At 40.9% G+C, this 27,698-nt stretch overlaps 2 protein-coding genes across 3 annotated transcripts in view; one reads left to right on the forward strand and one right to left on the reverse strand.

Moving 5' to 3' along the window:
• Positions 1-270: 270 nt before the first annotated feature.
• LOC115371786 (male-specific lethal 3 homolog) lies at positions 271-15,140 on the reverse strand. 2 transcript variants are annotated; one of them, XM_030069314.1, is made up of 16 exons: positions 15,017-15,140; positions 14,572-14,911; positions 13,726-13,808; positions 13,472-13,567; positions 12,605-12,699; positions 12,397-12,494; positions 11,053-11,181; positions 10,784-10,965; positions 10,509-10,526; positions 10,214-10,372; positions 9,482-9,714; positions 9,024-9,113; positions 8,400-8,509; positions 6,827-6,926; positions 6,455-6,539; positions 271-2,843 (listed from the first exon to the last, which is right to left on the reverse strand). In XM_030069314.1, exons 2-16 carry the CDS (start codon positions 14,872-14,874, stop codon positions 2,744-2,746), a joined length of 1,881 nt encoding a protein of 626 aa, XP_029925174.1. In that variant the 5' UTR covers positions 14,875-14,911; positions 15,017-15,140; the 3' UTR covers positions 271-2,743. The 2 variants fall into 2 exon arrangements, with proteins under 2 accessions (XP_029925174.1, XP_029925184.1); XM_030069324.1 differs by lacking the exon at positions 10,509-10,526.
• Positions 15,141-18,767: 3,627 nt separating this feature from the next.
• Positions 18,768-27,698, forward strand: part of LOC115371739 (rho GTPase-activating protein 6) — an 89,781-nt gene continuing 80,850 nt past the window's right edge. The window contains exon 1 of the mRNA XM_030069231.1: positions 18,768-19,503. Within this exon, the coding sequence (XP_029925091.1) occupies positions 18,997-19,503 (507 nt within the window). The 5' untranslated portion in view covers positions 18,768-18,996. The remainder of the gene's footprint in view (positions 19,504-27,698) is intronic.

Consider the following 27,698-nt stretch of genomic DNA (forward strand, 5'->3'; position numbering starts at 1 on the left):
ATCAAAGAAGTATACAAGGGCGAGATGCATGTTACAGGCTCTTTTGAAACTGACAGCAGTTGTGATAAGGTTTTTGTTTTAGTACTGTATTTGTACTGTCTTGACTCAGACAGTACAAATACATAAACAATGAGGTTGAATATTGTACTTGTAAGTTGCACATCAGCATATTGGTGTGGTAAGACATATTTTGAAATGCAGAATAACAATTTAATTCAGTATGTTGTTGACACTGTATCAAAGTGCTCAGTGAGAAATAAGCCAACAAACTTTCCAAAAGAGAACTTGGTAAGTCTTTATTCAAACTGTTAGCAAAAAAAAAAAAAAAAAAAAAAAAAATGCTGAAAAGCAACTGTCTTTGCAGACAAAAATGGTGGAAAATAAGCACAAAGATAGAAATATTTGACTTGCTGGGCCATGCATACGATACCCATGACATTTTCAAAAACACTAAAACTATGGACATATTTTATCTGAAAACTAATAATATTTAGACAAATGATTGTTGTGTATCATTAATACACAAGTCTGCCTCGTGCAGGTTGAATAACTACTTCAGCATGTATGATCTGGGTACATGGAAGCATCAGCTGCACCATGAAGCATCATGTATTAACAGAAGAATCAAATTCGTATAAAGAAAAATAAATTAACATCCTCTTAAAAAGGGCATCTTCTATATACATTTTCACAAAGCAATGGAAAATACAAGCCAACAGCAAAACAGAGACGAATTTCCTAAAACGACAACATAGCGGGATTATCCATCAGCACCACAGCACTGGGATGACCATTTCTGAATCCGGACCAAAGTCAAATAGTATTTGCAAATAATTCTCTTTTTATTTGTTACTTAGTACCAAATGAGTGGGATTTAGCACATATTTCTTTAGACAAAAGAGGCCGCCAGTTAAAGAAAACCATAGTAAATCATGTTTCCTATACAATTTGTGATTTTAGCACTCACAGCATTGTCCGATGTGGCAGATCCCACACATCTGACACCAAACTAGTCTAAAACAATTTATATATAATATCTGCAAATACTCCTAGCCTCAGGTGTGTTTCCACTGTCAAAGAACAGAGAAAGATTACCCTCAGAACAAGATCTAGCTACAATAACAGACATTATTCTTAGCGTAAGCAAGTCAAGAAATGGAGGGGATTCTTTACTCTCAAGATATATAGACAGCACTTGTCGTTAATCCTTTTTCATCCCTCTTTCTCCATTGTGCCTTATCCTTTCTGGTAGAAGGTGAACAGAGTCAGAGAGGCAGAACAAAGAAGCTGCTAGAAATAAAGGTCTTTGGAGAGAGACATTCAACAGAGATGTGCACAGGACAACATCAAAAGCAGTACAAAATGGGGAAGTGGCAGGGTCCCATGGAGATTAATGGACATTACATATCCAAAAGTGTGAAATCCTGGGGTAAACAAGGACGGGAAAATTCACATCCCTGATAAAAAGTTCTTCAAGAGTCAGTGAATTAGAATAGCTCAGTGGAAGCGATGGGGCATCTCCAGGATAGGAATGTCTTAGGTTTAGGGGAAAACATCCAGAAGGATCACTGGCAACACAGCATGGCTCTTACAGGAAGTCACTTGACAAGTAGGGGTTGGAGCCCAGCTGGGGCTTCCAAACAGGCTTTCACTTGACAAAAACAGAACATCCACGTACAGTGCCTTGTGCGCCCACACAGGTAGGTAAGAAAACGCATCCAGAAATGAAGTTTACTGTACGCAGAGAGAAAACATTGGGGTTTTCAATTAAGCCCCTCTTTCTGCCATTGGACAGGCCACAGCAAGCTGAGATGCAGCATGGGCGTGTAGTGGCCTTTAAGAGCAAGCATGGCGCAATATCAGAGTGGCAGAAGTTGTTGAGGAAAGTTAGAAAAGCTTTGCCAAGCAGCTTGGATCTAGCTCTGCTTCCACTTCTGTGTGGTTCAAAGCTGGAAAAAAGGGGCTGGCTGAACTAGAACCCAACACCAGAGAAGGGGAGGACTTTTACTTAAAAAGTTCAAGGCTTGAGGTTCTATTTCAACTACTAAGGACAGGTGTATTGTATAAAATTTACAATTTGGATAAGTGAGAACCAACCACAGTGGGAACCAGTTGCATAAGCTTAGCTGGAGACTGATCTAAGCCACTGACTGGTCTTTCATGATATAATTTAAAATCTCTATGCCAGGCAAAACAAAAAAATGGGAGGAAATGGGGTGCTCCACTGGACCTGTGTACAAATTATTACATCAATAGTACTTAGACTAGGCTGACATAGCCTAAGGCTGTCACATAGGAATCAAAAAAGACTTGCTTTGGGCCTGAACAAGGGTAACATTGACCAATACGTAGCACTGGATAAGCGATACGACAATACACTGCAAAGCAGGGTTTACACTGAGGCAAAGCAGAATATGTTGGCCAGGCATATAGGGCAGTTGCACAACAGAGGATGGACGAGGGCTAGCGGCATGGCAGGGGCAACCAGTACTGTGATGCAACAGCAGGAAACAAACAAGTCAGACCAGAGGAGGAGGCAGGGTGGTCCACAACAGTACTGCCCAACTCCACAACTCCAAAGACAGCTGAATATCCCAAAAGCATCTCCACAAAAATGATCTTTATTCCTCTGTAACTCAGTCTGGACTGCATCAGTCTAGACAAGAGGAAGGAGTAGGCCAGGGCTGCACAGAAGGGAGGAGCAAGGGGCAGAGACAAAGCGGCAGACACATGGCAGTCTGTTTCAGTAAACGGGCCTCGGCTGTTTCATGCTGTAATGGGCCTCTGATGCAGACACGTACGCAGACTCGGGGAAAAAATCCTCATGGAACTCGGCCAGAAACCTGCAAGAGGGGGAGGAGAAGGAGGTGCGAGAGATGGAAAAATGTTAAGATATTTTGACTCTTGGTAGTCGTTTCTCCAAATGAAATCACCAAGGCAAATGTTCTTTGGGTGATATAATAAATAGCATGTACATTATAATCCCATAAGAAGCTAACTGTCAAGTCCCAGTTTTCTGGTTTTCCTGGATATCCCTGGCTCACTCCACATAAATCCCAGACCCTTTGCCCTCTTTACAGGGGTATATGTCAGAGAAAAAGCCCCCTCTTCCATCCCCTTACCACCAGCAGACTACCAATCACTATAACAGAAAGAGTAAGAACATGAGAATGACCGTCCAGCAGAGAGAGGGAAAATCCCCCCCCCCCCCCCCCCCCCCCCCCATCTAATCAGTCGCGGGGAAAACTAATCCGGAATCTTCTTAGTATCCACTACTCGGCCAAATCCTCTAAATCTTGCCATCTCATCTTAGCTCCACCGGCCTTCCTAATCTCAATGCAAACAAATTATCCTCATCAGAGGAGAAATTAAGAATGCTTCAACAACTGACAACAAACAAGACAACTTAATGGGACAATCCGGGAGAATAGACCCCACCGTGAACACTGAAATGCTTAACAGGAGTTAAGGCACTCCATATCAGCAATATATTGGACATTTCAACTGAGCCTAGTGCTACACTACAATTAAAAAAAAAATATGATGATAGAAAAGAAAAAAATCTTTCAACTGAAAGGAACTTTTTCGTTTTGAGTGAGACAAACTTCATCTGTTAAATCAATAAATTCATTTTTGCTAAATAGTGCTGTGTGAAATTGATGGATCAGCCTTGAAGTTATCCATATTGTCATTGGTAATAATGCAGGGCAAGCTGCTTTGGACATATGCATTGTAAATCAGTGTAACGTGTGGGCACACGTGCACACACATACACCCACACTTAATCTCAATCATTCTTGCAGAGAAAGGGAGAGCGAGATCAACTGTGGCCAAATCCCAGAATGCATTTCACCTCAGTCCCTGCAACATCAATCAGTTTTTGCCGGCTTGACACAATCTGCCACAGCGCTGATCTCAGAGTGTGAGATGTGACAGCAAACCCTTTCGTAAGAGATTCCACCTGCATTTTGTCAATGTCCTGCAGAGCCCTTGTGCCTCCAGAAGGCCAACCTACTAGGACCTGAGAAAAACTGATTGTGTTTTCCTGTTAAATGCCTCTGATCCCGTTTTGGCATTATCAATGGACAAGTGATTTTTAACAGCTAATAATTTATCATAGACGGATCGCGAGGGAAAGGTGGCAACTGCAAAAAGTTATTTCCTTTTAACAGCTCATTCCTTGTATCCAATTAAATGTAGGTGCCATTTTGCAAAGTAATGTTCTATGCAAAGTGAATAGGACAAGACCATGCTTCAGTGGTTTTCAGCCCAGTGCTACAGCAATGAATTAAAAGGCTTTCTACCCATGTTTCCCCTGCCACTGATGGGACTGCATGAGATGCTTTGCCAAGAGGAGCTGCCATCCCGCCTGAAAGAATGAGGTATTAGTATTGTATTACATTGAGAGTTTTACTGTCACGTGGTCAAAAGGCTGTTTCAGAGCCAGAGGCCCTTCTGTCCAGCAATAGAGGAAAAAAAAATCTGGTGGAGGCAACGCATCGCATACTCTGTTTGAATATTTTAATCTTTTCGTTCTGAGCACCACCCTCCTTCCACCCAACTCTGTCCAATACACAAACATAATTATCCCCTCTAGTTATTTTCAGAAGACCCCCTAAGATTTTGCTGCAACAGGCTTTTGGCTTCAGTGTTTTCTGCATATTTTTTTGTAAATGAGGGGAGTGCTTTTTGGGCTTGGGCCCATTCTAAAATATGTTCCAGTATGTGTTGCAAATTAAGGCTTGGTCTTACTCATATAGTTCTATATAACGTTTTATGAACAAAGGTGTTGTATTTTATGTAATTTTTTAGGTTGTGTCAGCCAAAAGCAGCTAAATGTAAAGAAAACGCTGGTATCCACAGTTGGTAGCGATGCTGCTTCACAGCGCCCCTCAGTGGTAGCTGGAGACACTTTTTCTGTTTGATTAGAGAATGAGTAGAGCTAAATCCCCTAGGTTTGGGACCGGCTAAACTGAAGATCGCTGGGAAGGATTTAAAGATTAGACTTGCGAGCTTGTGTAACGCCCACTCATCTCCCTCCCTCCAGCGCTTGCGCTGTTTCTTTCTCTACACATCTCTCTCCCATTACTCACTATTCTTCCACTTCTTCTTTTGGTGTTTCTATATCATCTTGGTATGCTGATGACTTTCTGTCATTCATTATGTGTTTCCATTTCCGTCTTTGCCCTCATCCCTGTTTTTCTCTCTAAATCGTTATCTTCATCTTTCTACTGCTCGCTTTTGGTCTTTCTGTCTCACTGCTAAGCAAACCACCAAACACTTCAATCCATCACCACATGAACAGTACAGGGGCTAGAAGACACTCTTCCCATTCCTTTGAGCTGGGTAAGCATAAAATAACGCTACTACAGCATGACTACTCAATAAAATGCCAAGGACAATGATGTCGAAACAGCTCTCCAACATTTCTTATAGGTGACATCCCTGTTAGCAGGTAAATGCGGATGTGTAGATGTGTCTTCCTTGGTTTTTAAGATAAGGGGACACCTTTGTTTGTCAAGGGTGGGTGTTTGTATCTGAGCATTGTGTCCATGTGTCAATGCACGTTTATCTCTGTGTGTCAGCAAACTGATGCATGCTGCAGACTGCACTGCCAGATTACAGGTTGTGTCCCTCTCTCCATCTGAAAAAGGAAAACCTCCTTGCGCCTGAGCCAGAGCAGATAGTGAGTTTCTATTCTTTGGTGGGTCAATGCTTGTTTAATGAACTGGGCAGATTATTAGCAGGTACATTTTAAGTGTAAGTACATTCTATTTCATATCCCGTTGATTCAATGCAGTGCTGCATCTTTATAATGGCTTATCCTCTGAGGAAATTATCCGTAATTTCACACAGTTTCTGTCCACCTGAGTGCACAATCCATTTTCAGGGGGAAGGAATTTCAATATAATGCCTGACGTTTTAACTGAAGTAACAGGATGCCTTTAAGCATGAGCAACCCAAAGATTGTTAGCCTCTCTTTTCTGTATAGCTTAAGAAAACCTTGTATATTTTATGTATATCTAGAAGCATCTTGCATATGCTCATCTATAGCACTTTGTTTGTGCCAATTTCAATTGTTTGTCTCCTTTTTTTACTGAAAGGATCACAAATCAATTTTAGATGCACTTCACAAAAAAAAAAAAAATAAAATAAAAAAAAATATTTGTAGGTTTACAAAGAGCTATTTTAACTTATATAATACAGCTCTCTTCCAAGTTCTGATTCTTGGGCAGGTTGAGCAGAGATGCTTTTCAAACCAAATACGCATCACATTGCATTGGTTTACGTGCAGAGATGCACTGATGTATAAAATACGCTTCATTAGCACATGGTTATATATATAGAATGCAAAGAAGAGGCCTTGCTGGGAAACGGCTGGTGCTCCCTTAAGGTCTTGACAATTCAATAATACATTTGTTTTGAATCTACTGTTCTGACGTCCATTAGTTACCTGAGGAACAGCTCCAGATGTTTTACCAGAGCTCGAAGATTCCTTTCAGGGATATGCATCTTCCCCAGGATCTCAGGAAGCTTCACTAGAAGAAAAGTGAGAGAGTGAGCAGGGGAACTAAGAGAACTTGAAGATAGTAACATGGACAGTGCTACTTAGAGGAACGTGACTGGACACACAACAGCAAGAAAAAGAAAAATCACTCATGAGATTCGAATGGGAGTTCTCTATTCAAAAAACATAATGCCCCCGCCCCCTCCCCCTCCTTTTTCACAAACCCAAACGATAGCATCACTCCAATCAAAGCAAAGTAATGACAGGCTAACCACAGGGAGTCCAGTGACCAAAGGAAAACACTTTAGAGCAACAAACCAAAGAGCCGCAAGAGATGCTGTGATCCGTACAGGTAGGAGGGTGGAGGAGGCTGGTCGTTCAGAGGGTAGTTGTCCGGAGTCAGCCTCCAGCTCAGGACCTGGTCAACACAACCAAGAAGACTTTTAATATGACTTTTATTAAGTGTTACGATTTAATATCCCCAGGGTTTCCTGCACTGCATTGTCATTTCAAGCAGATGAAGGAACCTGGGAAAATGGGCCCTTTAAGATAAGCCTTCCGCATTTACAGTTTTACCTCAAAAAATGTACATGGCTCTGAGATGCAGTATTTACCATCAGTATTTACTTAGAGTTAATGTGAACCACATGTAGGCAATAACCATTTCATAGTGATCTGTCAAATGCCAGTAGGTCTGCATAAATGTTTTTATAAATGCACATCTGGATAGAAGCATTTATTTCCAAATTTTGGTAGTCTTTTTGTACAATTTGCGAACTTTTTAAAAGCTGGGTCAAATTTATTTTTCTGACTTTTCAGACCTTGGGTAGAAACCACAGAAATATGACATTTTGCCAGTTTTTAAGCTTGACAACGGAGGTGCAGGTCCTTGTGTCAGTGAGCTTCCAACCTGCTAAAATGTCCTTGAGCCAAAGACACAAAATCCCTCCCAGCTTCATGGGTACTCCATTGTTGCTGAGCCTGCACTATAATCACCCTGTGAAAGCGGCACTACACCTTGGCTGACACACGCACAAGCTCATTTGTCGTGTAACATTTTTCAAGTTGTTTTAAGCATTCAAATTTGGACTATTGCTCCTGTATCAAAATATTGTTCTTGAAGTTTTCACATGACGTGAATCCTACATTACCCACACAAGGGCAGAGTTACTCCCTGGAGACTTACACCTGATGACCTGATGAAATGCCAGTGGACAACAGCATGGCACAGGCTGGCAGGGAAAATTCAGCATTCATTCAAGCAGGAGGGACAAAACCTCCTCCCCTAATAATCAGTCTGACTTCAAGTTCAAGTTCAAGTTCATTTAGAGCCCCAAAGTCTCAAAGGGTATTAAAGGCCTGCAAGTTTACAATGAACAATTATTTTATCTAATCCTATGCTCTTAGGTATAAGACTGATGAACTTCAAGCTTCTATTTAATATCTGTATGAGAATAGAGGCAGCTGTCTCTTATGCTGTTCTGTCATCAGGAAATCAACTGGAGGTGCAGTGTGTTCACACACTAACAAGAGGTGCCAATGCTATATAATGTGATGCACCACAAATATATATAGAGCTCCTTTCAGTCTCACTGCTTAGATATCTGCCATGACAGTTTTGGGGCAGTGTTTTATTTCTCTCCCGGTGCCATTCATCGTCTGTTTACTTGAAGTGTGAAACTAATGATCAAATGGCCAAGAGCAGAGCAAAGAGAGGTATAGAAGATGCAACTGTAACCCCTCTGAACCAAGTATATAAATATTGAAAATTACTCTGTTTGTTTTACCTTTGATGTTCATTGTGTAAAGCAAATTTCTCATGAGGCAATAAAAATTTTATTGATTCATTTCCCTATGACGGCCAATAAAGTGCCCTATTAATTTTCATCACCTCATTGAGCTCATTGTTTCTTCGGCTCTCCAGGCCATAGAAAGGCCCACCCAGTTCCTTACTAGGTGTCAGGGGCAACGGGGACGATGAACCGCTGTGCCCTGGTGTTCCTGGGCAGAGGCAGGACACAAAGGAAAAACATTTTGTTTACACATGAACATCTTGTGATGACACTGCATGTTTTTTGTAAGACCTGCAGTTATCTAGTATTGTTTTACTGTGGTTAGCTCATCGTGGTTGAAATATGGCTTACAAGACAGAACTCCAACATGACAGCAGGGAATAAAACAAACTAAATCTTCTTGGAGATGACTCATTCAGCATTTAGGAATGTGTAACTTTGTTTGTTTGCTAAGAGGCGGATGGCACCATCTACTGGACAAAACTGGTCATTACAAAAACAAAAGCCATGTGTGTTGTGTCACTGAATGAGGACGCTAACTTCTCAAATAGCATGTGTCATGTGAGGTGCAAGAAAATTTTCTATATAATTCACAAATACCAGTAATTTGAAACAGAGACAAACATACCACACCTAAGGTCAGGTTAAGGGGAAAGTGTTTTGCAAGATAATGCAGTCATGTCACAGTTAGTAAAATCTTTATTTGTAAAATTTGAGCTTACTTCTGTCGAGGTTGAGGAAGAACTTGGGCTGGGATGAGCTGTCGACCAGGCGCCTTTTGGGCTGTGGGGACGCTGTGGTACTGCCTCCACCTGGATAATTATTGACAAATGTTTATTTATTTTTTTTTTTTCTGACAGAGTACTGTTGAACTTAGTGTTACAAAGTACTTTGTGAAGAACAAAATAATTAAAAGACATTAAGTCAAACAACCAAATATCCTTAATTCAAATAGTAATAAAATGACAAATCAAGCATATCTGAAAATAGGTAAAACTCAATAAACATTTGAAATAACAAAGTCAAAGTTTCAAAAGAAAATTTCAACAGAAAAAGAACAACTTGGAGTAACGTTTATCAAGCATCTCATGCACTCAAACCTCACCTAACCTAAAGGTGCAAATAAGCCCTAAAATAAACATAAAAATGAAATAAAATAAATAAAATAAAAACTGATCACCTCCACTGCTCCCCTCAGCCAGCCCCCCGGACGTGTTCCTGGTGGAGCGTCTGAGTGAATGCGACTGGTATGTTGAGATACAGTCCATGTCGGGGTGCCGCCGGCGCTTTGGAGTGGGGGTGGGAGCGGTGGGCGTGGTGGCAGAGATGTCACTCAGTGCCGGCTGGCTGTCTGTTGACTGGGGGGTTGGGGGGTTGTGACCCAACGGGCTTGGGCTACGCTCTCGTTGGGTGCTTGGAGAGAAAAGGGGAGAGGAATACACAAAGACAAGGTTGGTGACAACAGGAAGATGGAGAAGACGGTGTAAGCGATTGTAAAGGTGGCTGTCCACATAAAGTTAATCAAACATAGTTTTGACAGTTGTTGCTTGTCATTTATCAAGCAAAAAAGTGAAAATCTGCTGATTACAGCTTTACTAATATCTCTATGACTTTTCTATTTACTTACTTTACTCCACTCACATGATTATAAAATTAATAATTTGGCCTATTTTTGCTGCTGGTCAGACTAAGGATATCAATTTGGCCTCTGCTAACTTCTGATGAGCATTTTCATTACTTTTGACAGTTTACAGACTAAATACCTAACTGAAAAAGTAATCAATAGATTTACATTTACAAACAGTATTACAATGCAACAGTTCACATGTTCTCTAGGAACACTGCAGATATCCTGTGGGCCAGTAACAAATATGTCACCTTGTTCTGACAGCAGGGGACATGGTGTACATACTTGCTGGAGCAAGGAGAGCTGTCGTTGATGGTGAAGAAGAGCCTGGAAGAGCTGACCTTTTTGAACTGAGCTTGTTCACAAGGATAGAGGAGGATCATGGGTAGAGTGAAGTCGAATGTGATCCTCAGACCATCCACCATCTCCTTACACAGATCCTCACTGAACAGAAAGACCAGGAGAATGAGACACTGCAATTACAGCTTGGGGAAATTATTTTCCTTCTCTCTAGATTTGAAATTGTAATGTGAATGTTCTTAAGATATGTAACAGTGCGTTATTTGGCCATTGGACTAACCCCGCTATGATGAACTGACTGGAACAACAGAAAAGGAACAAAGTCTTCTGGAGATGACATATATGCCTCAAACAAAAGGCAGAAAGCAAACAGAAAAATTGGAGCAAATTAATAAAAAGAAAAAGCCAGTGATATATTGGAGGCAACTCAACTTTCACTTAGACAAACAGAAAGCCTATATCTTAACTTGAACCCCTTACAGTTTTCCTAGTTTAAGCCTCCATGACAAACCACAAAGTATTTTTTCCCCCTCTTTAAGGTGTGTGCAGACTTGCCTCTTCTCTGGAGGGACTTGCTGTGGGCTGAGATTGTTCTGGGTGGTAGTGGTGGTGGTGGTGGTGGTGGTCTGGTGACGTCGGTACCTCTCGTTGGCCATGAACGCTTTGTTGATGGCAAAGTGCTTGACGTACGACTCGAGGATGTGCACAACGTTTGTCTGACAGGGAACCATCACCAGCTGGGGAGGGGGAGACCCAGGCGTTTCAAGACAACCTCCAAGTCAGTTACATTTAAGTAAGCTGCCTGTGTTTTTGGCTGTGTGTACCTTCTTCCTCTTGTTGATGTAGAAGCAGTCATCCTCCAGTTTCTTCTTGAGGATATCGGGGATGTCGATGTCGACGTGGACGATCTTCTCCTCACATTCCCTCTTAGGATGAGTCTCTTGCTCCACCCTCTGACACGGACAAGATAACAACCATTGGCACATGGTCGGTTTTAACAAAGAGGACAGGATCTTATGGTGGGATAAGAGGACACTGATGTCAGATGCAAGGATTTCTTTCTTTTTTGAGTGTATTTATAATTAATGGTCTTGAATGCATTTCAAGAGCTCTCATTTGATAAAACTTGCGCTGCTTGTGAAAGAGATCATATGAAGGTTAAATTCCCATTAACCAGCAATGAAAGCCACAGAACCACTGAACCATTTTAACTGTGCTCGCTTCAGCTGCTTGACTTATTTTCTGTGCAGCTGCACATGCGAGATTGCAAACAATGTTGGAGGTTCAACTGTTGAGCCCATGAGCCAGTTATAAAAATGCTGGTTTAGCATTTCATAAGACTGCTGATCTGGGAAACGGTCATGGTATATTGAATTTAGGCATGATGAGATGGGATAAGGACAGATTTGATTATAACAAAATAACAACCTTAAAACCTCTTTCGAACTACTTCACGTCCGGCCTTACAAGTCATCTGTGGTTTCACTCATACATACTGAGGGAGCACAGACTTGAAAATCAGGGTTAACATTGACATCCAGGTAAGATGACCAAATCAGTCATAAAACTAGGCTTAAAGTTGTGTGGTGTAACCCAGGAACAAGACAGCATTCTCACTTTTTTCCTTAAGCTGGTATTAAAAGTCCAGATATTTTGAATAGCTTCCAATAAGACATAGGCTGTGATAAATCAAGCCCTTTCAATGTTCCTCCTCTTCTCTTGTAAGGCTGCAATCTGACTGTATAAAGAAACTCCTCATGTCACAATCTACTTGTTGAATCATACTCCTCTCCCTAATCTTCCTCCACTACTGGCTTTGTAGATTATCTTCAAGTTACATAAAATGTAATAAACCTTATTCCTTGCCTCTAATTCTGACTAGTAATGTTCTCTTAAATTATTTTTCCAGGGAATAACACTGTCAGGACACGTTTGCGCTGACCTTTTTACTCCTTACTTTTGGTTTCTTGGAAATGCTGGTGATCTAGGAATTTAAGTGAATTCAACTGTGACAATAATTTCAAGTCACTCTAGATAAGAGCATCAGCTTAAGGCCTAAAATGTAAATGTAATGTAATTTGTCTGTGTAGGCAGTTTTTTCGCTTTTTAGCATTCAACGGGTAATTCACCCTTTCAGCTAGCTACTTAGATAAAATGGTCCACTTTACCATTTTTTTCAGATCCTCTGAGAAGTTGCTGTCCCCGCTATTTGAAGATTCAGGGTCAGAATCGTCCTCGTCACTGCTCTCTGAAGACGAAATTAAACCTGGAGATAAAAAAAACATATTGGAGGTTTAATTTGATTGCTGGGAGAGAGAGAGACAGAGAGAGAGAGACAGAGAGAGAGAGAGAGAGAAAGTGAGAGAGATTTCTCACATGCGTCATCGCTGTCGTCCTCCTTAGGGAGTGTCTTCAGAGTAGATTTAACACCAGACTGACGACGACGCCTCTTCCACCATCCCTTTCTCTTCCTGCAGCAAGGAGAGGAAACAAAACAAACTGTCAACATCAGTTTTGGCTATAAATAGAACAACAACTGGAAAGGTCAAATCAGAAACTTGTGGACACCGGCTGGGCGGAGAGTAGCTTAGCCTTGTAGCTAAAGACTGCCATCTGACCAAAATGTTAACAGTGAAAACATATCCATTGACAGCCAAGTCTCCAATCCATGTCCCCTAAATGCTCAGACATTTAGTCACTCTCAGTTTAACTGTCATCTAAATACATGTAATGTAACTATGATAATTAATCACATAGGGATCACTTCAACACTTGCCATATTCAGTCAAAATGCATCTTGATATTTTATAACTGATCTTTAGGAAGTGAAAATATAAATCAAGCACAAATTACAAACTCAAATCATTGTGCTTATTACACTCGTTTTCCACTGGAAAGCCTATGACTTAAAATAGCCGATGCACCATTAGCAAGTGGATCATAATTGCATAAAATGTTGGTTTGATGATCTTCATATTATTTGTGAAAGAGAGACTGTTATAACAGCAGCAAAGAGATGTACCTACGCCCATGTGTGCTTATAAACTAATTTTAGTGAACTCTCCTCTACTGAAATAAGGGGAATTCTGAAATACAGTCAGTGTTTTCCTATAACCTGATAATGCATAATGTATGAAATGACTCCAACGCCACATTTCTCACTGAACTGGCAGCCAATACAAGGAATTATAATCATTGATGACATACTGACATGCAGGAATGAATGACATAATACAAACTTACATGCGACCTGCAGCTTTGCGCGCCAGTTTATGTTGCAATTTACGGTTTTCTTCAGTGTCCCTAAGCACATGGTCCTCTGCCGCCCAACGATCCCAGCTGCACCATGACAAAACAAAAATCACGGACATCACTTTACACAGTCTTGCATGACCACAACAGTGTGTAAGATGTGAAGAATGTGGATGACAGGCCATGAGACATCTATAATGCTATTTCTGATGACAGTGACTTGTTAGTTAAAGCTGACTATTTACCTCCTGTTCCAGCCGTTGAAGTGAATCAGGTACTTTGGGACTCTCCTTCCATGTTCATCTGTACTTATTAAGACATCAATAACCTGCAATGGGGAAAACAACTATTAGCCCTATGTTAACTGCAATATCTTCCCTTGCCTTGTTGTATTAATTGTTTTGTTCTCCCTTGCGCTTCAGCACTCCGGCACATTAGCAGTGCGGATATTATCTGACAAATGACTTTACAACCAGCTTAAGGTACAACTCTTACACCCCCATTTCATCTTGTTATTATGAGTCTACCAGTCAATGCAGCCTGAGTAAAGTTGGAGCGATGCTAACTGCTAGCTTAGCATACGTCAAGCTACAGTGTGTGGATGTAAACAAACCACTTCAGCTCCCAACAACACTACACTCTTACCTGACAAAAAAAAAAAGCAAAACATTAAATTACGGCATTTAATTGTGCTAATTTAGTTAACTCAACCGCTTGCTTTATTCATAGCTTAGCAATTAGCTAGCCCGAGTAACGGTTAGGCTAACGGTTGGTTAGCATGGCTATATAAGCTAACATTTTCATTTAAGCTGACGTTATATGCCGCACTAGTCAGGCCTTTGCTGAATTTCTCTCTTAATATATCAGGGACTTTAAGTAGAAATAATGAAATTTGCGCCACGAACTCGTGAAAGAAACCGTAGCTAAGATAAGTTAGCTAGTTAGCATCCTGTGGCCTGACTTGGCTGAAACGCGACACCCGTTCAACTCATCTTGCAGAGCCGAGTCTCCTGCCTCACTCTCAATTACCCGTTTCTGTACAAAGTCAGAAAGTGCACATGGCAGAGAAACAAGCGGGCACACAGCGTTACCTTTGCGTCGTACAACACTTTAGCCTTGGTGGGGTCGGGTTCAAAACACAAGACTTTTTCTCCTTTGTGAAATTGATATTTAATTCCCCGCGAATTCATTTGTTCATGGCGACGTGCAGGAGAGGAGGCATCGATCTGGACCCCCGCTGACTCCTTAACCCGTTCCCTGCCAGGCGGCTTCCTGTGGAGGTGTCCCTCCAAAGATAATACGCCGGGATGGCGCTGTTGTGGGATAGATGGAGCCCTTCTCCTGCTGCCTTCCGGTGCACCTCGTACTCTGGCGCTTCCCAGGTCCGAAGCCATCAATGTGATCGTTTACGAACCAACAACAACATGGACACTGTGGCAAAAAAAATATTGCAGGTATCGAAAGTTCACACAAGTCATGAAACTGGTTTTTATACTTAAATCAGCGGCCAAAACTTATTCTAGACATCACTCCTACCATAAGTTGTTGATAAGGCTTTCGTGCTGTCCGGTTCTGTTTGTCATATCTCGGCAATTTCGCTATCATCCGCAGTTTCTGTTTACCACGTTATGGTATGCTTTGCGCACACATGGTGCCACCATTTCCGACAGCACATCAAAGCAGCGCTGTGTTGAGATAAACCTTTACTTACTGCTATGTCATATACTGACCACTAGGTGTCCGTATATGCACACAAAAGGTCAACATTAAAGAGGCAGTTCGCTTCAATTCTGATAAAGTCTCCACTAAGGTTATTACAGTTTACTAAAACTACCCTTAAAACTAAAACTGGGTGTGAAAAAAACATTTTAATTAACTTAAACAAAAATAAAAACTAGGCTTTTGGGAAAAAAGACTAACTGAAAAATATACAGGAAATGTCTTTAGTTTTAGTTTTAGTCAGTCTGGTCAAATTTGTCAACACATCAAGCTTGAGGAAGTGCTGATGCTGATGCTTAGACTTTTTTAAACAACAAAAACTAAACTGAAACTAGCAAACCCACTCTGGACAATGACTGAATCTTATCTGAATTGAAAACAAAAATTAACTATGAAATAAAAATAAAAACTGATGAAAAATACAAAAGTATAGTAATGCCGGTCCCCACAGATTTTGCTTTTAGTTTGCTTAAAGGTAGGCAATGCAGTTTCAAATTAAAGGGCACACCACTTTGTCCTATATGGTGAAGGTAGGGCCACATGCTCTTATACTATATATTCTCATGTGTGGACCATGTGCAGCAAGTAGACGTGGTTTACAAACTGTTATGGCCTCATATTGATATTGATAATTATCTAAGTAAGTAAATAATTTGCCATCGGCCCATGCGAAACTATTGTCTGTGATGTAAAAATGTTTGAAAACCTCTGGGCTAGGCTATGTTGCCATTTGCCTGTTGCCATAGCTACAACTCTGTTGATTATATTCAAAAGTTAAACATCTGTATTGAACCAGCCTGCATGGACCACGTAACCTGGATGCCATACACCCCCACCATAAAGCTGCAAAGCATATTTTTTTGTGATTCAGTGGACATAGCTTTGGAAAAGACCCCTTTGCCCGAGGCAAACTACAGCAAAATACACAATTCAGCATGGTTCAAAAATCAAATCTTCCTCTATTGGAACAATATGGTGACTCTTTTGGGGCGGGTGGTGGGGGGGCTGGGAGGGTGTACATGTAAGACTTTACATGTGCAGTCAGGAACATATGTGAAAACTTTGGTCTGATAGACACCTCGCCTCGGGGCACACGCTGGGCTTGGATGTGTGCGTGTGTATGCATGTGTGAGTGAGTGTGTGTACTTCTTTGATATTTAGACTGCCCTCTAACTTTACAACCCTGCTCAGGCATGAATTCCTACAATTTTGTATGCTCTTCTAAATTTTAAATTAGAATTTTTGCAGTTTATGCTTTTATGTTGACCTTTTCTCCCTAGGTTTATCTTAGTTTTTTGAATGTCCAGTGGCTATATATTTATTAATCAGAAGAACTATGGACCCAATTGGTACAGACACTTAGATACTGGCACACACACAGCAGGGCGAGTACTCACATGCAGTGGAAGTGGGGCAGCGTAAGACATTTGATAGACAGCAGACCTGTCATATCACTTTACATTCATCTGTCTCAGAACTAAACATTTGGAGTGGAAGTGTTCCTCTTTGTTTATAGGTGTTATAAAACCACTATAAACACAATGTATTGTATAAAACTAATAAAAATAAAGCTTGTTTAATTGGTTTGATTTGTACTGGTACTTGATTTCTTTGTTTTGACCGAATGAACTTTTCAATCATGATAGTATAACAGGCTAGAAGTGAACTCAGGTCTAAAACTATTCCTAAAATTTAGGTCCAAATGGTTTGAGACAGGGCTGCTGCACTATTGCATTACCAAATATGGACAGTATGTTTCTATAACACTGAATGCAAATGGATAAAGGCCACTTGGTGTAACCCTAATATTTTACTCTCCCCTCCTTGACCCTGGACATGTCTGCTATATTTTGACATTGTTGTCAAATTATAAGTTTCATGTTAAATGTTTTCCATGGTTTCACATTTGTAACACAAGCCATGCACTGACCCTCTTGTCTTTAACATGACAATACAATCAAGATCAAAATGACATTTCAGTTACATTTATTTGAATGAGAATGCCTACACTGTTCATGCTGTTAAATCACCAACTCCATATTTATATAATTAATGACTGCTGTTATTTTCACTCAATTATGCACCATTGTTTTATGTTGCTGTTGGCTCTTTGCCTTAATGGAAGACATAGGCCAGAAGGGTAATGTTTTGTCTACTGCCTTATTTCCATGTATTTTTTTTAACATTGTTAAGTACAGGATATCACCATGCATGTCCCACTCCATATTGTTTGTGCATAAGATATGATTTCTGTTTTTGTCTCTGTCTCTCTCACTCTTTCTCTTTCCCTCAGTCTGTTTTTAGACGGGTCAAATCTATCTCAGCTGTTATCAGTGTCATGTCATGCTGTGTTTGTGTGTGCACGAGTGCATGTGTGTGTGTGTGTCGTGCTGCACAGCTTCATAAGCTCCTTTATCAGACGGTCGGCACCCTCCTCCCCAGACTCCTGCTGTCTCTCTTCATTTTTCCCATAGTTTCACACACATACACAGCCACACATGGTCTCTCTCTCTCTCTCTCTCTCTCTCTCACACACACACACACACACACCACAACATACTCTCTCTAAGGAAAATAGATACATTGTCATGCACAAACATTCAAAAGCATCTTAATCCAGTCAAATTAGTGAGCTTCTCGACAAACATCTGTACAAACAAATGTCTGCATCCCTATAGCACACAGGTGCATTTTACGAGTATTTCACTATTAATCCCATGTCTTACTCCTCATTTAGCTAATTATAGCAGACAGCAGGCTTCATTGATAGGCCTATTACTCCCAGACAGCGAAGTGGATTAATGTGAGACGGGGATTAATACTCCTATTTTCATCACTGGATAAATTGTCTGTCTGTATCCGCTTGCATGCCTATTGGTCTGTCTGTGTGCATGACCTTCTGCCTGTCTGCCTGCTCTGTGTCTATCTGCCAGCCCAACTCCCTTTTCCTCCCTCTTCCTAACATTTTAATGGCATCAAAATGTCTTACGCAATGCTTAATGTGGTCATGTAGTGGAGGATGGAGTCATGACCTATCCACACTTTTATTTGCAGAGATGAGTTTAACCAGCTTTTTAAACTGATAAAGAGAGAAATGCAGAGTATACTATTCTTAACAAGTAGCATTCAAGCAATAAGTTGAGGATAGGGACTTGGAGGGGGAAAGGAATGCTTTTGTAAACATATAATGAATTTTTATCCAAGTTGATGGTTGTTTTTCCACAGAATAAACACCAAGTGGAGGTCAAAGTTCATAATTTTACTTGCAACTACACCACATTCTTGAGAACTGGAGTCATGACTTTTCCAATGAAACCTCACATGCAATACACAAATTTAAATAGCATCATAACATTATAACTTCACATTTTGTCTGTTCCTTACTGCGCATAACACCAACAGAATATGAAACTGTCGTTTTCATCTCATGGTTCTGACCCCCCCTCCCACACACACACACACACACACACACACACACACACACACACACACACACACACACACACACACACACACACACTCCCACTATCCCGCTGTCTATCACTCTACTCCAGTTTGGGAATGAGAAACGTGCGGAGGAACACGGGAGAGGATCCGATTCACGCCTCTCCCTCTTTGCGCTTCGCGTCTGCACACTTGCAACACTTCCCAGCCTGTGAGCAGTTTGTGAGTGCAAGTAGCTTTTGCCTTTTGATGGGACAGCACCAAAGTTGATTAGTAACAGGTGGGGCTTAAGCTGGACTAGTCGAGCGGCGCTGATGTGAGATTTGGAGTTAGGTTCCGAGATTCGCGGAGACATGTCTGCCGCTCAAGGACTTCTCAACAGCGTCTTCTCCTGCTCCTCTCCTGCCTCCAAAGCCATAACCAAACGGAGGCTACGCCAAACCCGGAGCCTGGACCCTGCCATCATAAGGCATTGCGGCACCGGGACGGAGGGAGCAAGTAGCGCGTCGGTTGCGCTCGGACCGGCGGCGTTTGCGGCGGCGGACACAGGTGCTTCCCCGGAGCGCTTGGCTGTGAAACCCGCTTTGCGCACCAAGATCCCGACACCAAAAGAGCCAATAACGGCGTCTCTTTCTTCTCCCTCCATACCATTGGATGTCTCCCCATCCTCCAACTTCCACTTTGACTATGACACAGTGAAGCGTGCCAAAAGGAATACCGCCGGGGATTTACCGTTTCTGGTGAGGGGCTCCGGGGCCACGCCGTCCGGGAGCACCGGCACGCTTTTCTCGCCGCGGAGGTGGCTGCAGAGGAAAGTCCAGCAGGCCAGCTCTCACGCCTACGTCGTGTGGAAGTCTGAGGTAAACTTGTTCACGTCTGCTGTGTCTAACTTTTTGTGCCAGTTTCACAAGTCTTGCAGCCTCACTGCAGTTTATCATTTGAACAGAACTGTATTCAGTGATGCAAGGGGGAACCACGTCCTCCAGTTGTCAATATAAGGAAATCAATCAGTCAGCCCATCAGATGTCAGAACAGCAATACGTCATCTCTTTCTCAGCAAAAACATCTCCAAAAAAAGTCCTAACAAGTAAAAGTAATAAGTCTTGCATTCAGTGTTAAAATATTGTTTTACTTAAAACAAGTTTAAAAAAAAAAAAAAAAAAAAACAGTTGGGTGAAACAATCTCGCTTGTTTCCAAATGCAGTTTCATTTATTTCAGTTTTTTTTTCTGGGTGCAACATTGAACCAGACCATTTGTAGGCTATCAAGAAAATGACACTTGTTTTAAGACAGTTCTGGAAACAAGTTGATTAGAATTGGAAACAAGTGGACTTATCTCATCCCACTGTCTAATTATTATTAAATTATTTTCCTTTGTTTGAAGAAAAGCAAGATTTTAACATGGAATGTGAGACAGTGATTTGCTAAAGTGGAGACTATGCAGTTTTCCCCTCAATTCAAAGATCCTGTCCTCATATAACTTGTCACTTGATGCTTGCCATGCTTAAGAGGTCAGTATAAAAAGTTGGTTACACTGACTCTGGGTGGGTTTCCCCTTCACTGCATCCCTGATTACACTCAAATAACCCACTCATGGAGCAGGTCTACTGTAGCTCTTGGAGCAACTAGAGAAAGCAATCAGCAGACTTTAAGACAAAGGTTTATTTCTGTTGTTCCATTACAGTATTTAGGATTCCTCTGTGGGCCAAAACACACATTTGCTGAGTATCTTCTTTCGGTGTAAGGCAAGTTGCTGAAACTTCTCCATCAACAGGCCTGCTGAGGTTTAATTCTTGGAGAAAGTTGCATCATGCTGTTTTAAATCCCCAAATCTGGGGTGTGGTGGGTGCTTGGGAGATTTATGGTTGGACACTCACACCTGGAAGCTGCCCAGTACAGCCCTTGTCTTATAGCCCGTTGTTGACCGCTGGAATGGTTGGATTAAGTGCCTCGGTCCCCTGGTCTTGCTCGAGGGTACATGAATAATTACCGGGGGAAGGGTCCTGGTTCACTTCTCCCACCTGGATTTTCCCAGCCGGTCACGTCTGGGCGTCCTGCTCTTGTGAGAACGGCCGGTCACACCTCCTCAAAAAAAAAAGTTGCCTCTTGGAAAATTGCAGAGCAAAGTGTGTGGGAGTGCCAAGGGATTAAACTCAACAAAGGGTGTCATGAAGTGTTTACTTAGCTTATCACAGGATTATTAGAGCATAGATATTATCATTGTTTTTACTGCCAAATTTGTTGTTGTTGTTGTTGCTTCATTGGGGTATGGAATTTTGTCTTCCTAAAGGCCTAAATTTGAGTGTGAATAAGCGGAAAGCAGCAGTGTATGAAATCCTTACCAAAACATACTTGGGCGACTTATTTTTAGCAGGGGGCTTTATTGGCTGCATAGTTGGCATGAGTCCACATGCACTGGTGGAAAGGTATGATGATTTTCCTGCTTCCTTTGTGGACTCTCTCTCCCCCTCTCTCACACTCCACATCTCTCTCTGCTTATATCTCTTTCTCCTTCCTCGCTGATGTGTTTCTCTCTTGTCTTAAGTCTTTCTTGCTGTGTGCGTGCATGCGTGCAGGAGCGTGCGCCGATGTGAGGGTCTTGAGGACACAGCAGCATTTCAGATAGCCTGCGACTCGGTTCTCACGACTGGGAGCGGTCACAGGGTCAAAGCCAGACGGCCCCCAAACAGCTCTCCCATCATTTCCTATTACAAAGAGCAGCCCCAGCTTCACTCGCTCTGTTTCCGTTTCTCGCAGACTCTCACACTTACACACACAACACATCCACATACTTTCTCTCTTACTTTCTCTCTTCCTCTATAAGATGGTGAGAAGCTCTCCCTCCCCACAGTTTCCCACCAGTGTAAAGTCTATTTTCCATGCTGTTTTCTTCCCTGCCAAGGCCCATTGAGGATAACATGATGAGGCCATCAGTTTAGAGTCATTAGTGCAATCTGGAGTGCTCAGTTACTGCACCTCAGAGTGTTTGTAAAAATACTAAAGCTGCTGATCTGCTGGTATGTTCCACACACTGTTGGGTGTGATTTAAAATGCTGAGATGAAATCCCCGAATAAAGCCTTTTTTGCTCTGGCAATGTACAGAATGTACAGCTGGGGAGTCGAAAAGCAAATTAAGCATGCAATTCCCACAATCACCAAGTTGTTATACTGAAAACCTAAAAAACTTTGAAACCTTAAATGGCAAAAGTTCTGCAGTGTTTGTTTTTTGAAGAAAATCCTCTTCCTGAATTGACTAAAGTGAGGGTGAATTTACTGCGTGCCTGCAGTTTGTCTTCATAGAAATTTAAATATGCACCAAAGCCCAGTGCGCATTTGATGAATGGCAACAGAGGCTAAATTTAATGTCAACCACAACTTGAAACATGTTTGCAATATTTTCTGATGGCATGCTGAAGATTCATAGCTTTAAAAACAAGTTGCGATATTCCAAAATAATGCGTGTATCAGTGATTGACGAGTGCAGGTCTCATTTTGTCACAACTTTTATTTGTTATTTTGGTGTTGGTGCAGACTGTGGCATCTACTCAACATCAGAATGATTGGTGGGATAGAGATCCATCTTTAAATGAGTTTTTTAGGCACCATCCATCTGCCACTGAGAGAAATTGATGAGAAAATTTTGCATAACAAATTCAGGGTCCAGGTAGTTTTGGAACTTGAGCTTTTACTGTCACTGATGGAGACACATAAATGAAAATCTGTGCCAGGAGAAGTTTATGTTGGTTGTTATTGCACAGTATGAATTAGGGGTGTGTGATATGACAATATTTGTGAATGATTGAAATGTCTGTAAATTTGTGTTGTAGGCACAGACTTTGTGAAACAAAATAAAATTATGGACTCTGTTATTCTTTTTTGCTTAAAGTTTGTTTCCTGTTAAGTAACTTGCAAAGTAACAAGAATTGTGATCATATCGTGAATTGTGAACCCGCCTGAAAAAAATCGTTTTATGATAGTTTTACCATATCGCCCACCCCTAATATGATTTACTGTAATGCTATGCCCATCGTCCTCCTAATTCCAGAGAAAACATTTGCATTTGTACCATTGTGTGTGTGTGTGTGTGTGTGTGTGTGTGTGTGTGTGCGTGCGTGCGTGCACGCGTGTGTGTGTGTGTGCATGGGTGAAGGATAACCTGTGCAGAATTTAGTCATTTCATGCCTTTGTAAGGCGAGAGACTTGAACCAAGAGGCAGACACAAAGAAGAAGAGGGAAAACAGAGACAAAGGCAGGTTGTGATGGTTTACGTACTAAAGCAATGCCTGACAGTTATATTGGCCGGATTGGATTGCTTAATGGCTTTTTTCCATGGAGCACTGACGCAAAAAAACTGTCAGAAAACATCCTTATGCTTGTTATTACAGTAGGAGGCTCTCTGACTTGAGGAGATTCATCCTGTGGAGTAAATGTGTTTTGCTCTACGATGAAAAAATGGAAAAAAAAGTGACATTCTCACAGAGTGGTATTACAATAAAGCAATAGTTACAATAAAAGAGTTGTGACCCTTTTTAAAAGATAGTTCATAACTAAAGTTTACTGATGAATAGTAATATTGATTCAATCCTGTGTGCTTGAGAAACACTGAATGATGAATTGAGGGTAACAAGCTATAATTACAACTTGCAAGAAAAAGCAATCACAAGTTCATTTGTCTGTACAATATGCACACACACTCTTTCTCTCTACCCTGCTCTTTAATATGCAGACACACGTGTACACTTGCACAAACACAGAAAAAAGGAAACTGGTCAGCTAATTTAGTCCTGGTTGTTTATGGGGCGCCAGAATGTTGACATTATGCGGTCTATTTTTAGACTCACTTACCCTATTGCTTTGGAGGATGGAGTGAATAAGTGAGGAGATTCATTCCAAAATGAGATAGCCACCACTTACCATTACAAAATGATTGATAGCACATGATTTAAAACAAGGTAGCTGTGAGTGCAATGGTCCATTAGTCAGGTGCTTTGTTTTCCAGTATTGTAGATTAATCCAAGTGCATTCACAACAGCATAATGTGCCTTCTCCCCGACTTGTTCTCTCCACTGCGACTATTGCATCGACACCAATGAAATATGTAAAGGAGCACCGTGTATCTCTGCTGGCTTCTACTCTGCAATTTGCATTATAATACATACAAATATTTACTGGTTGATGTAATGGTGCAGCCATAAAATAATGCCTTAGGGTCTGAATATTTCACTCAGTGTAAGAGTGATTTAGCTTCAGTAAATCTTTGCAGTCAGCAGATACAGAATATGAATGTGGCATTGTGCTGGAATATGGAAATTATGTTGTGTGTCTAACTTTGAAGCTAATTAAGGGGAAATTTAAGGGGAAATCAGTGCTGCAAGGGTTAAATTTATTGCTTGACCCTGCAAAACAAAACAAAACAAACAAACAAACAAACAAACAAAAAACCAATTAAGTGTTAACAAGTCTTTATTTTGAGATTCACTGTTGGGCTGGGTGAATATTGATCGGGGTTGAAGACACCAAAACCTTGGCACATTTTCAATATTAGCAGCTGCTTTTACAGTTTCTGAGAACATAATATGGTTAATGGAGGAGTGGAGGAAAAACATTATTGGGTCTGGCAAGTTTGAGCCTCATTTTGTTGTAATCTTATCGCAACATCAGGACCTCAAATAGGATTGAGCATTAGTTTATTTGAATAGTGTAGGCTGGTCACTCTTATTTACTATAGTGGACACTCTTTCTTTACACACTCCCACACACACACACAGCTGTCACACTGGAGTGTCCACTACAGTCAAAACAGTTGTACATTGTGCTCAGAGAAGGTTAAAGGCCGACTTTGCAGTTGAAAAATGGGAGGTCAACCCACTTTGTTATGATGTGGTAAAAGATTATGAATATCACTCAATTCTCAAAGGAGTAGAACTTAGAAATGCCCCAGGAGTTCAGGACAACACTGTTACCCCATCATAACCCAAAATATAAAAGGATTTCACTCCATTGTTTATCTTTTTGTGAACATTTGACATCAAAACATCAGAGTCAAGGCAGGCATTTAAAAGTGATTCAGATGGGTCTTTGAGGGGCTTTATCCTTCCTCAGCCTCATCCTTAACATTTGTAAACAGAGCGGTGTGCCCTCCCATTTGAAACGGCATAGTCTGCCTTTCAGTTAACACTCGCCAGCTGAGTGGAGCACATCTGCACATCTGGTCGGAGAGCACCAGTGGTCAAACGGTGGAAATATTTCCTTTAAAGGTAACATTTACACCGTGTTCCCATAACTATATCACCACCATACCAGTGGTCGCAATCCAAAATATCTATCATCATTATGGTCAGCAGCCTCAACGATCTGTGTTATGCTTACATTTGAGACAATATTAGGATTATCGGCAAAGATTTCCTGTGAAATCATAAAAATGCCTTTGTAGACTGTCAAAAGTAACAGAGAGGGGACCAAAAAAAAAAAAAAAAAAAAAAAATCTGCAGCTCTAGACCAGTTCACAAGCGCCAGAGAACCAGTGCAAATTAATCAACAGCCAACTGAGCCTGTAAGCGCATTTTTGCCAGCTTTTGCCATCATATTTTATTTATCAGATATATTTGGTGCTTTAAATAAGCTGTGATTTTAGCTTTCATTTATTCTGAAATATTGGATGGATGTGAACGACCCCACATTCTTGCCATTGTTTATGCTGTGAGCCATGTAGGCCGTGGCTCTCTGCCAAGAAGCCAAGAGTTGTGTTTTTTTTTTTTTTAAATTCCCCAAAAGCAATCTGTGCTGAACCATTTATACTGGCTTGTGCAGCAGGGGTTAAGGAATACATTCAGTACAATGCACATAAGAGGCAAATATTACAGAAATAGCCTCTGTTGTTCCTCACAAGCCCGCCGCCACAATCTTCCCTATAGATTCATATTCTTTCTTTGGCTCAGTATGTGCTATTTATACCCAGTCCATGACTAGACACCAGCTTTTTCCTAATGTTGCATTCAAGCAGAGCATTCTCCAGCCCTGTCTTCCATAATCAGTTGCAGTCTAATTAATCCCAACCTTTCAGGAATGGAAATAAGCAAACCATTAAACTGTTTGGATGACTTAAATCAAATACTGAAACTGATGCAGAACTTTTTCCAAACTCAGAGCATGCATGCACATATATTCTAATAAGTACCACAAAGTCTTTCTTTTTTTATTGGTCCTTTCATTTGATGAATCAATAAGGATATTCAAACACTTGTGCAAAGTTTAAGAGTATATTTTTACCCTGACGAATGTTGTACAGCCGAGGTCATATATCTGAGATTTGGATGTACAAGTACATTTTTCCCTATTTTAATATATCATCATGTACATAATCCTGCAAACACGTGTACTCTCTCTGTAGTCAGGAAACAGAGAAAATGTTGAACTTGTGAACTGAACTGCTATCAGTTTTGTCTTTCCTCCCTTCTTGCCCCCCAGGTTCCCTCTGGCTGAGGAGGTTGCGTTGGAGGAACAAGACCTTGATGGTTGGACATCTTAGGAATGCTAGCATAAAGATCCACCCTGAAACCTAATTCATGTATTCACCTCCAACAAACTGCGGACATGAAGTCTCTCTCAAAGCAGATGCTTTGACCCAAATTACCTCATAGTACAAACAGTGCATACATTTTCAGACCAGGTTGTTCCAGTAAGGGTCAAACCTCAATGCCTGGTCGGGTTAGTACATAATTGTTCAACTTATTGAGCTTACAAGACCATGCAAAAGAGTCAGTACTCTAATATACAGTGTCATAAAAAGCCCTTAAGCTGTTTCGTGGCTGAGGAGGAAGTGGCCAGAACGATTTAAAAACTGGATATTATGGATTTAAGAGATGTTTAAAGTGAAATCTGCAAAATCTCATAAAAGCAATTAAGGAAATTGATCATGAGATCTAATGTCTGTCGTAGATTAATCAATATATATGTGTGGATATTGTTACAACACCAAAGATGCACTTATAAATTTCAATGCATAAGCCAAATCAATTAGATCAGACCCAAAAAACTCAAAAACTGAATGATGGACTAATTTGATTCCTCTGAATGAGTTACACCTTGTGGTAAAAGGATCTGGTTTTTAATTTGCTGGTATTTCATTCTTAATTGCGCACTTTTTCTCAGAATGAACTCACCCTTCATTTGTATCTCCTGACCCACTTTTCCGCATTATAAAACATCTTTGGGTATGACACAAATGACCTCAGGATGTTGTTCCAGTACATTTCATCTCTTGGGAGAAAGTCCCGGGATTTATGTGTGTGGGTCTGGGAGAGCTGGAGTTTGATTATGCTCATTATCAAATGTATTGTGCCTGCTTGTTGCCATTCACAAGATCTACACAGACCAGATTATTCTCTGTTTTCAAGGGAGGTAATGTTCAAAGTAAACATGCCAAGTAATGAATCACATGCTTATTCATCTGAGATGGATGCATAATACCTCTGCTGTGTGATGATGCAGTGAACACATATTATGGTCAAAATCTTGACATTGGTCATGTTAAAACTGATTGGCTAAGTGATTTGTTACTTGTTGTGCACCTTTGATTTTTCTCACATCATTGAGATACTAATATATTCATTATAATGTGTGTTTTTAATCTCTACCTTCTTCTTTGCGATGTCATAGCCTTCCAAAATGGCAAAGGGGATAGAGAATAGCTGAAGCATTTAAAGGTGCTACATGTGGCATTTTTAAATTACATGTTACTGTCAAATTAACTGTGATACCTTGGTATTATTATTGTAAACAGATGCCACCATAGTGAGGACAATTGGTAACCTTTATCTCTGGGCAGTATTGTTCATGCTAGTGTTTCTCGGATTTAATACCACATTACTCAACCGCTTTGTTTCCTGTCATCAAAAGGATGTTTGTTTCTCCTGTTAGAGGTTTTCTGTTTGTCTTTGCTGAAGAGCATAAACATGTTAGAAATATTTCTTCCACTGGCCTTTCATTCTTGACTTTATCTGTCATTGCCAGAAACTTTTGAAGTTTTACCTCCATTTCCACTGAGAGAACAGTG

This window comes from Myripristis murdjan, chromosome 2 (genome assembly GCF_902150065.1).
Source record: "Myripristis murdjan chromosome 2, fMyrMur1.1, whole genome shotgun sequence".
Lineage (NCBI taxonomy): Eukaryota > Metazoa > Chordata > Actinopteri > Holocentriformes > Holocentridae > Myripristis > Myripristis murdjan.

Excerpts from the sequence above, each read along its gene's own strand:
- LOC115371786 (XM_030069314.1), bottom strand. The coding sequence starts at position 14,874 with ATGGCTTCGGACCTGGGAAGCGCCAGAGTACGAGGTGCACCGGAAGGC. Across the intron at positions 9,715-10,213 it reads AGCTCTCCTTGCTCCAGCAA|CACCCAACGAGAGCGTAGCC; the intron begins GTATGTACACCA and ends TTTCTCTCCAAG. Across the intron at positions 6,540-6,826 it reads GCATCTCTTGCGGCTCTTTG|TGAAGCTTCCTGAGATCCTG; the intron begins GTTTGTTGCTCT and ends CTTTTCTTCTAG.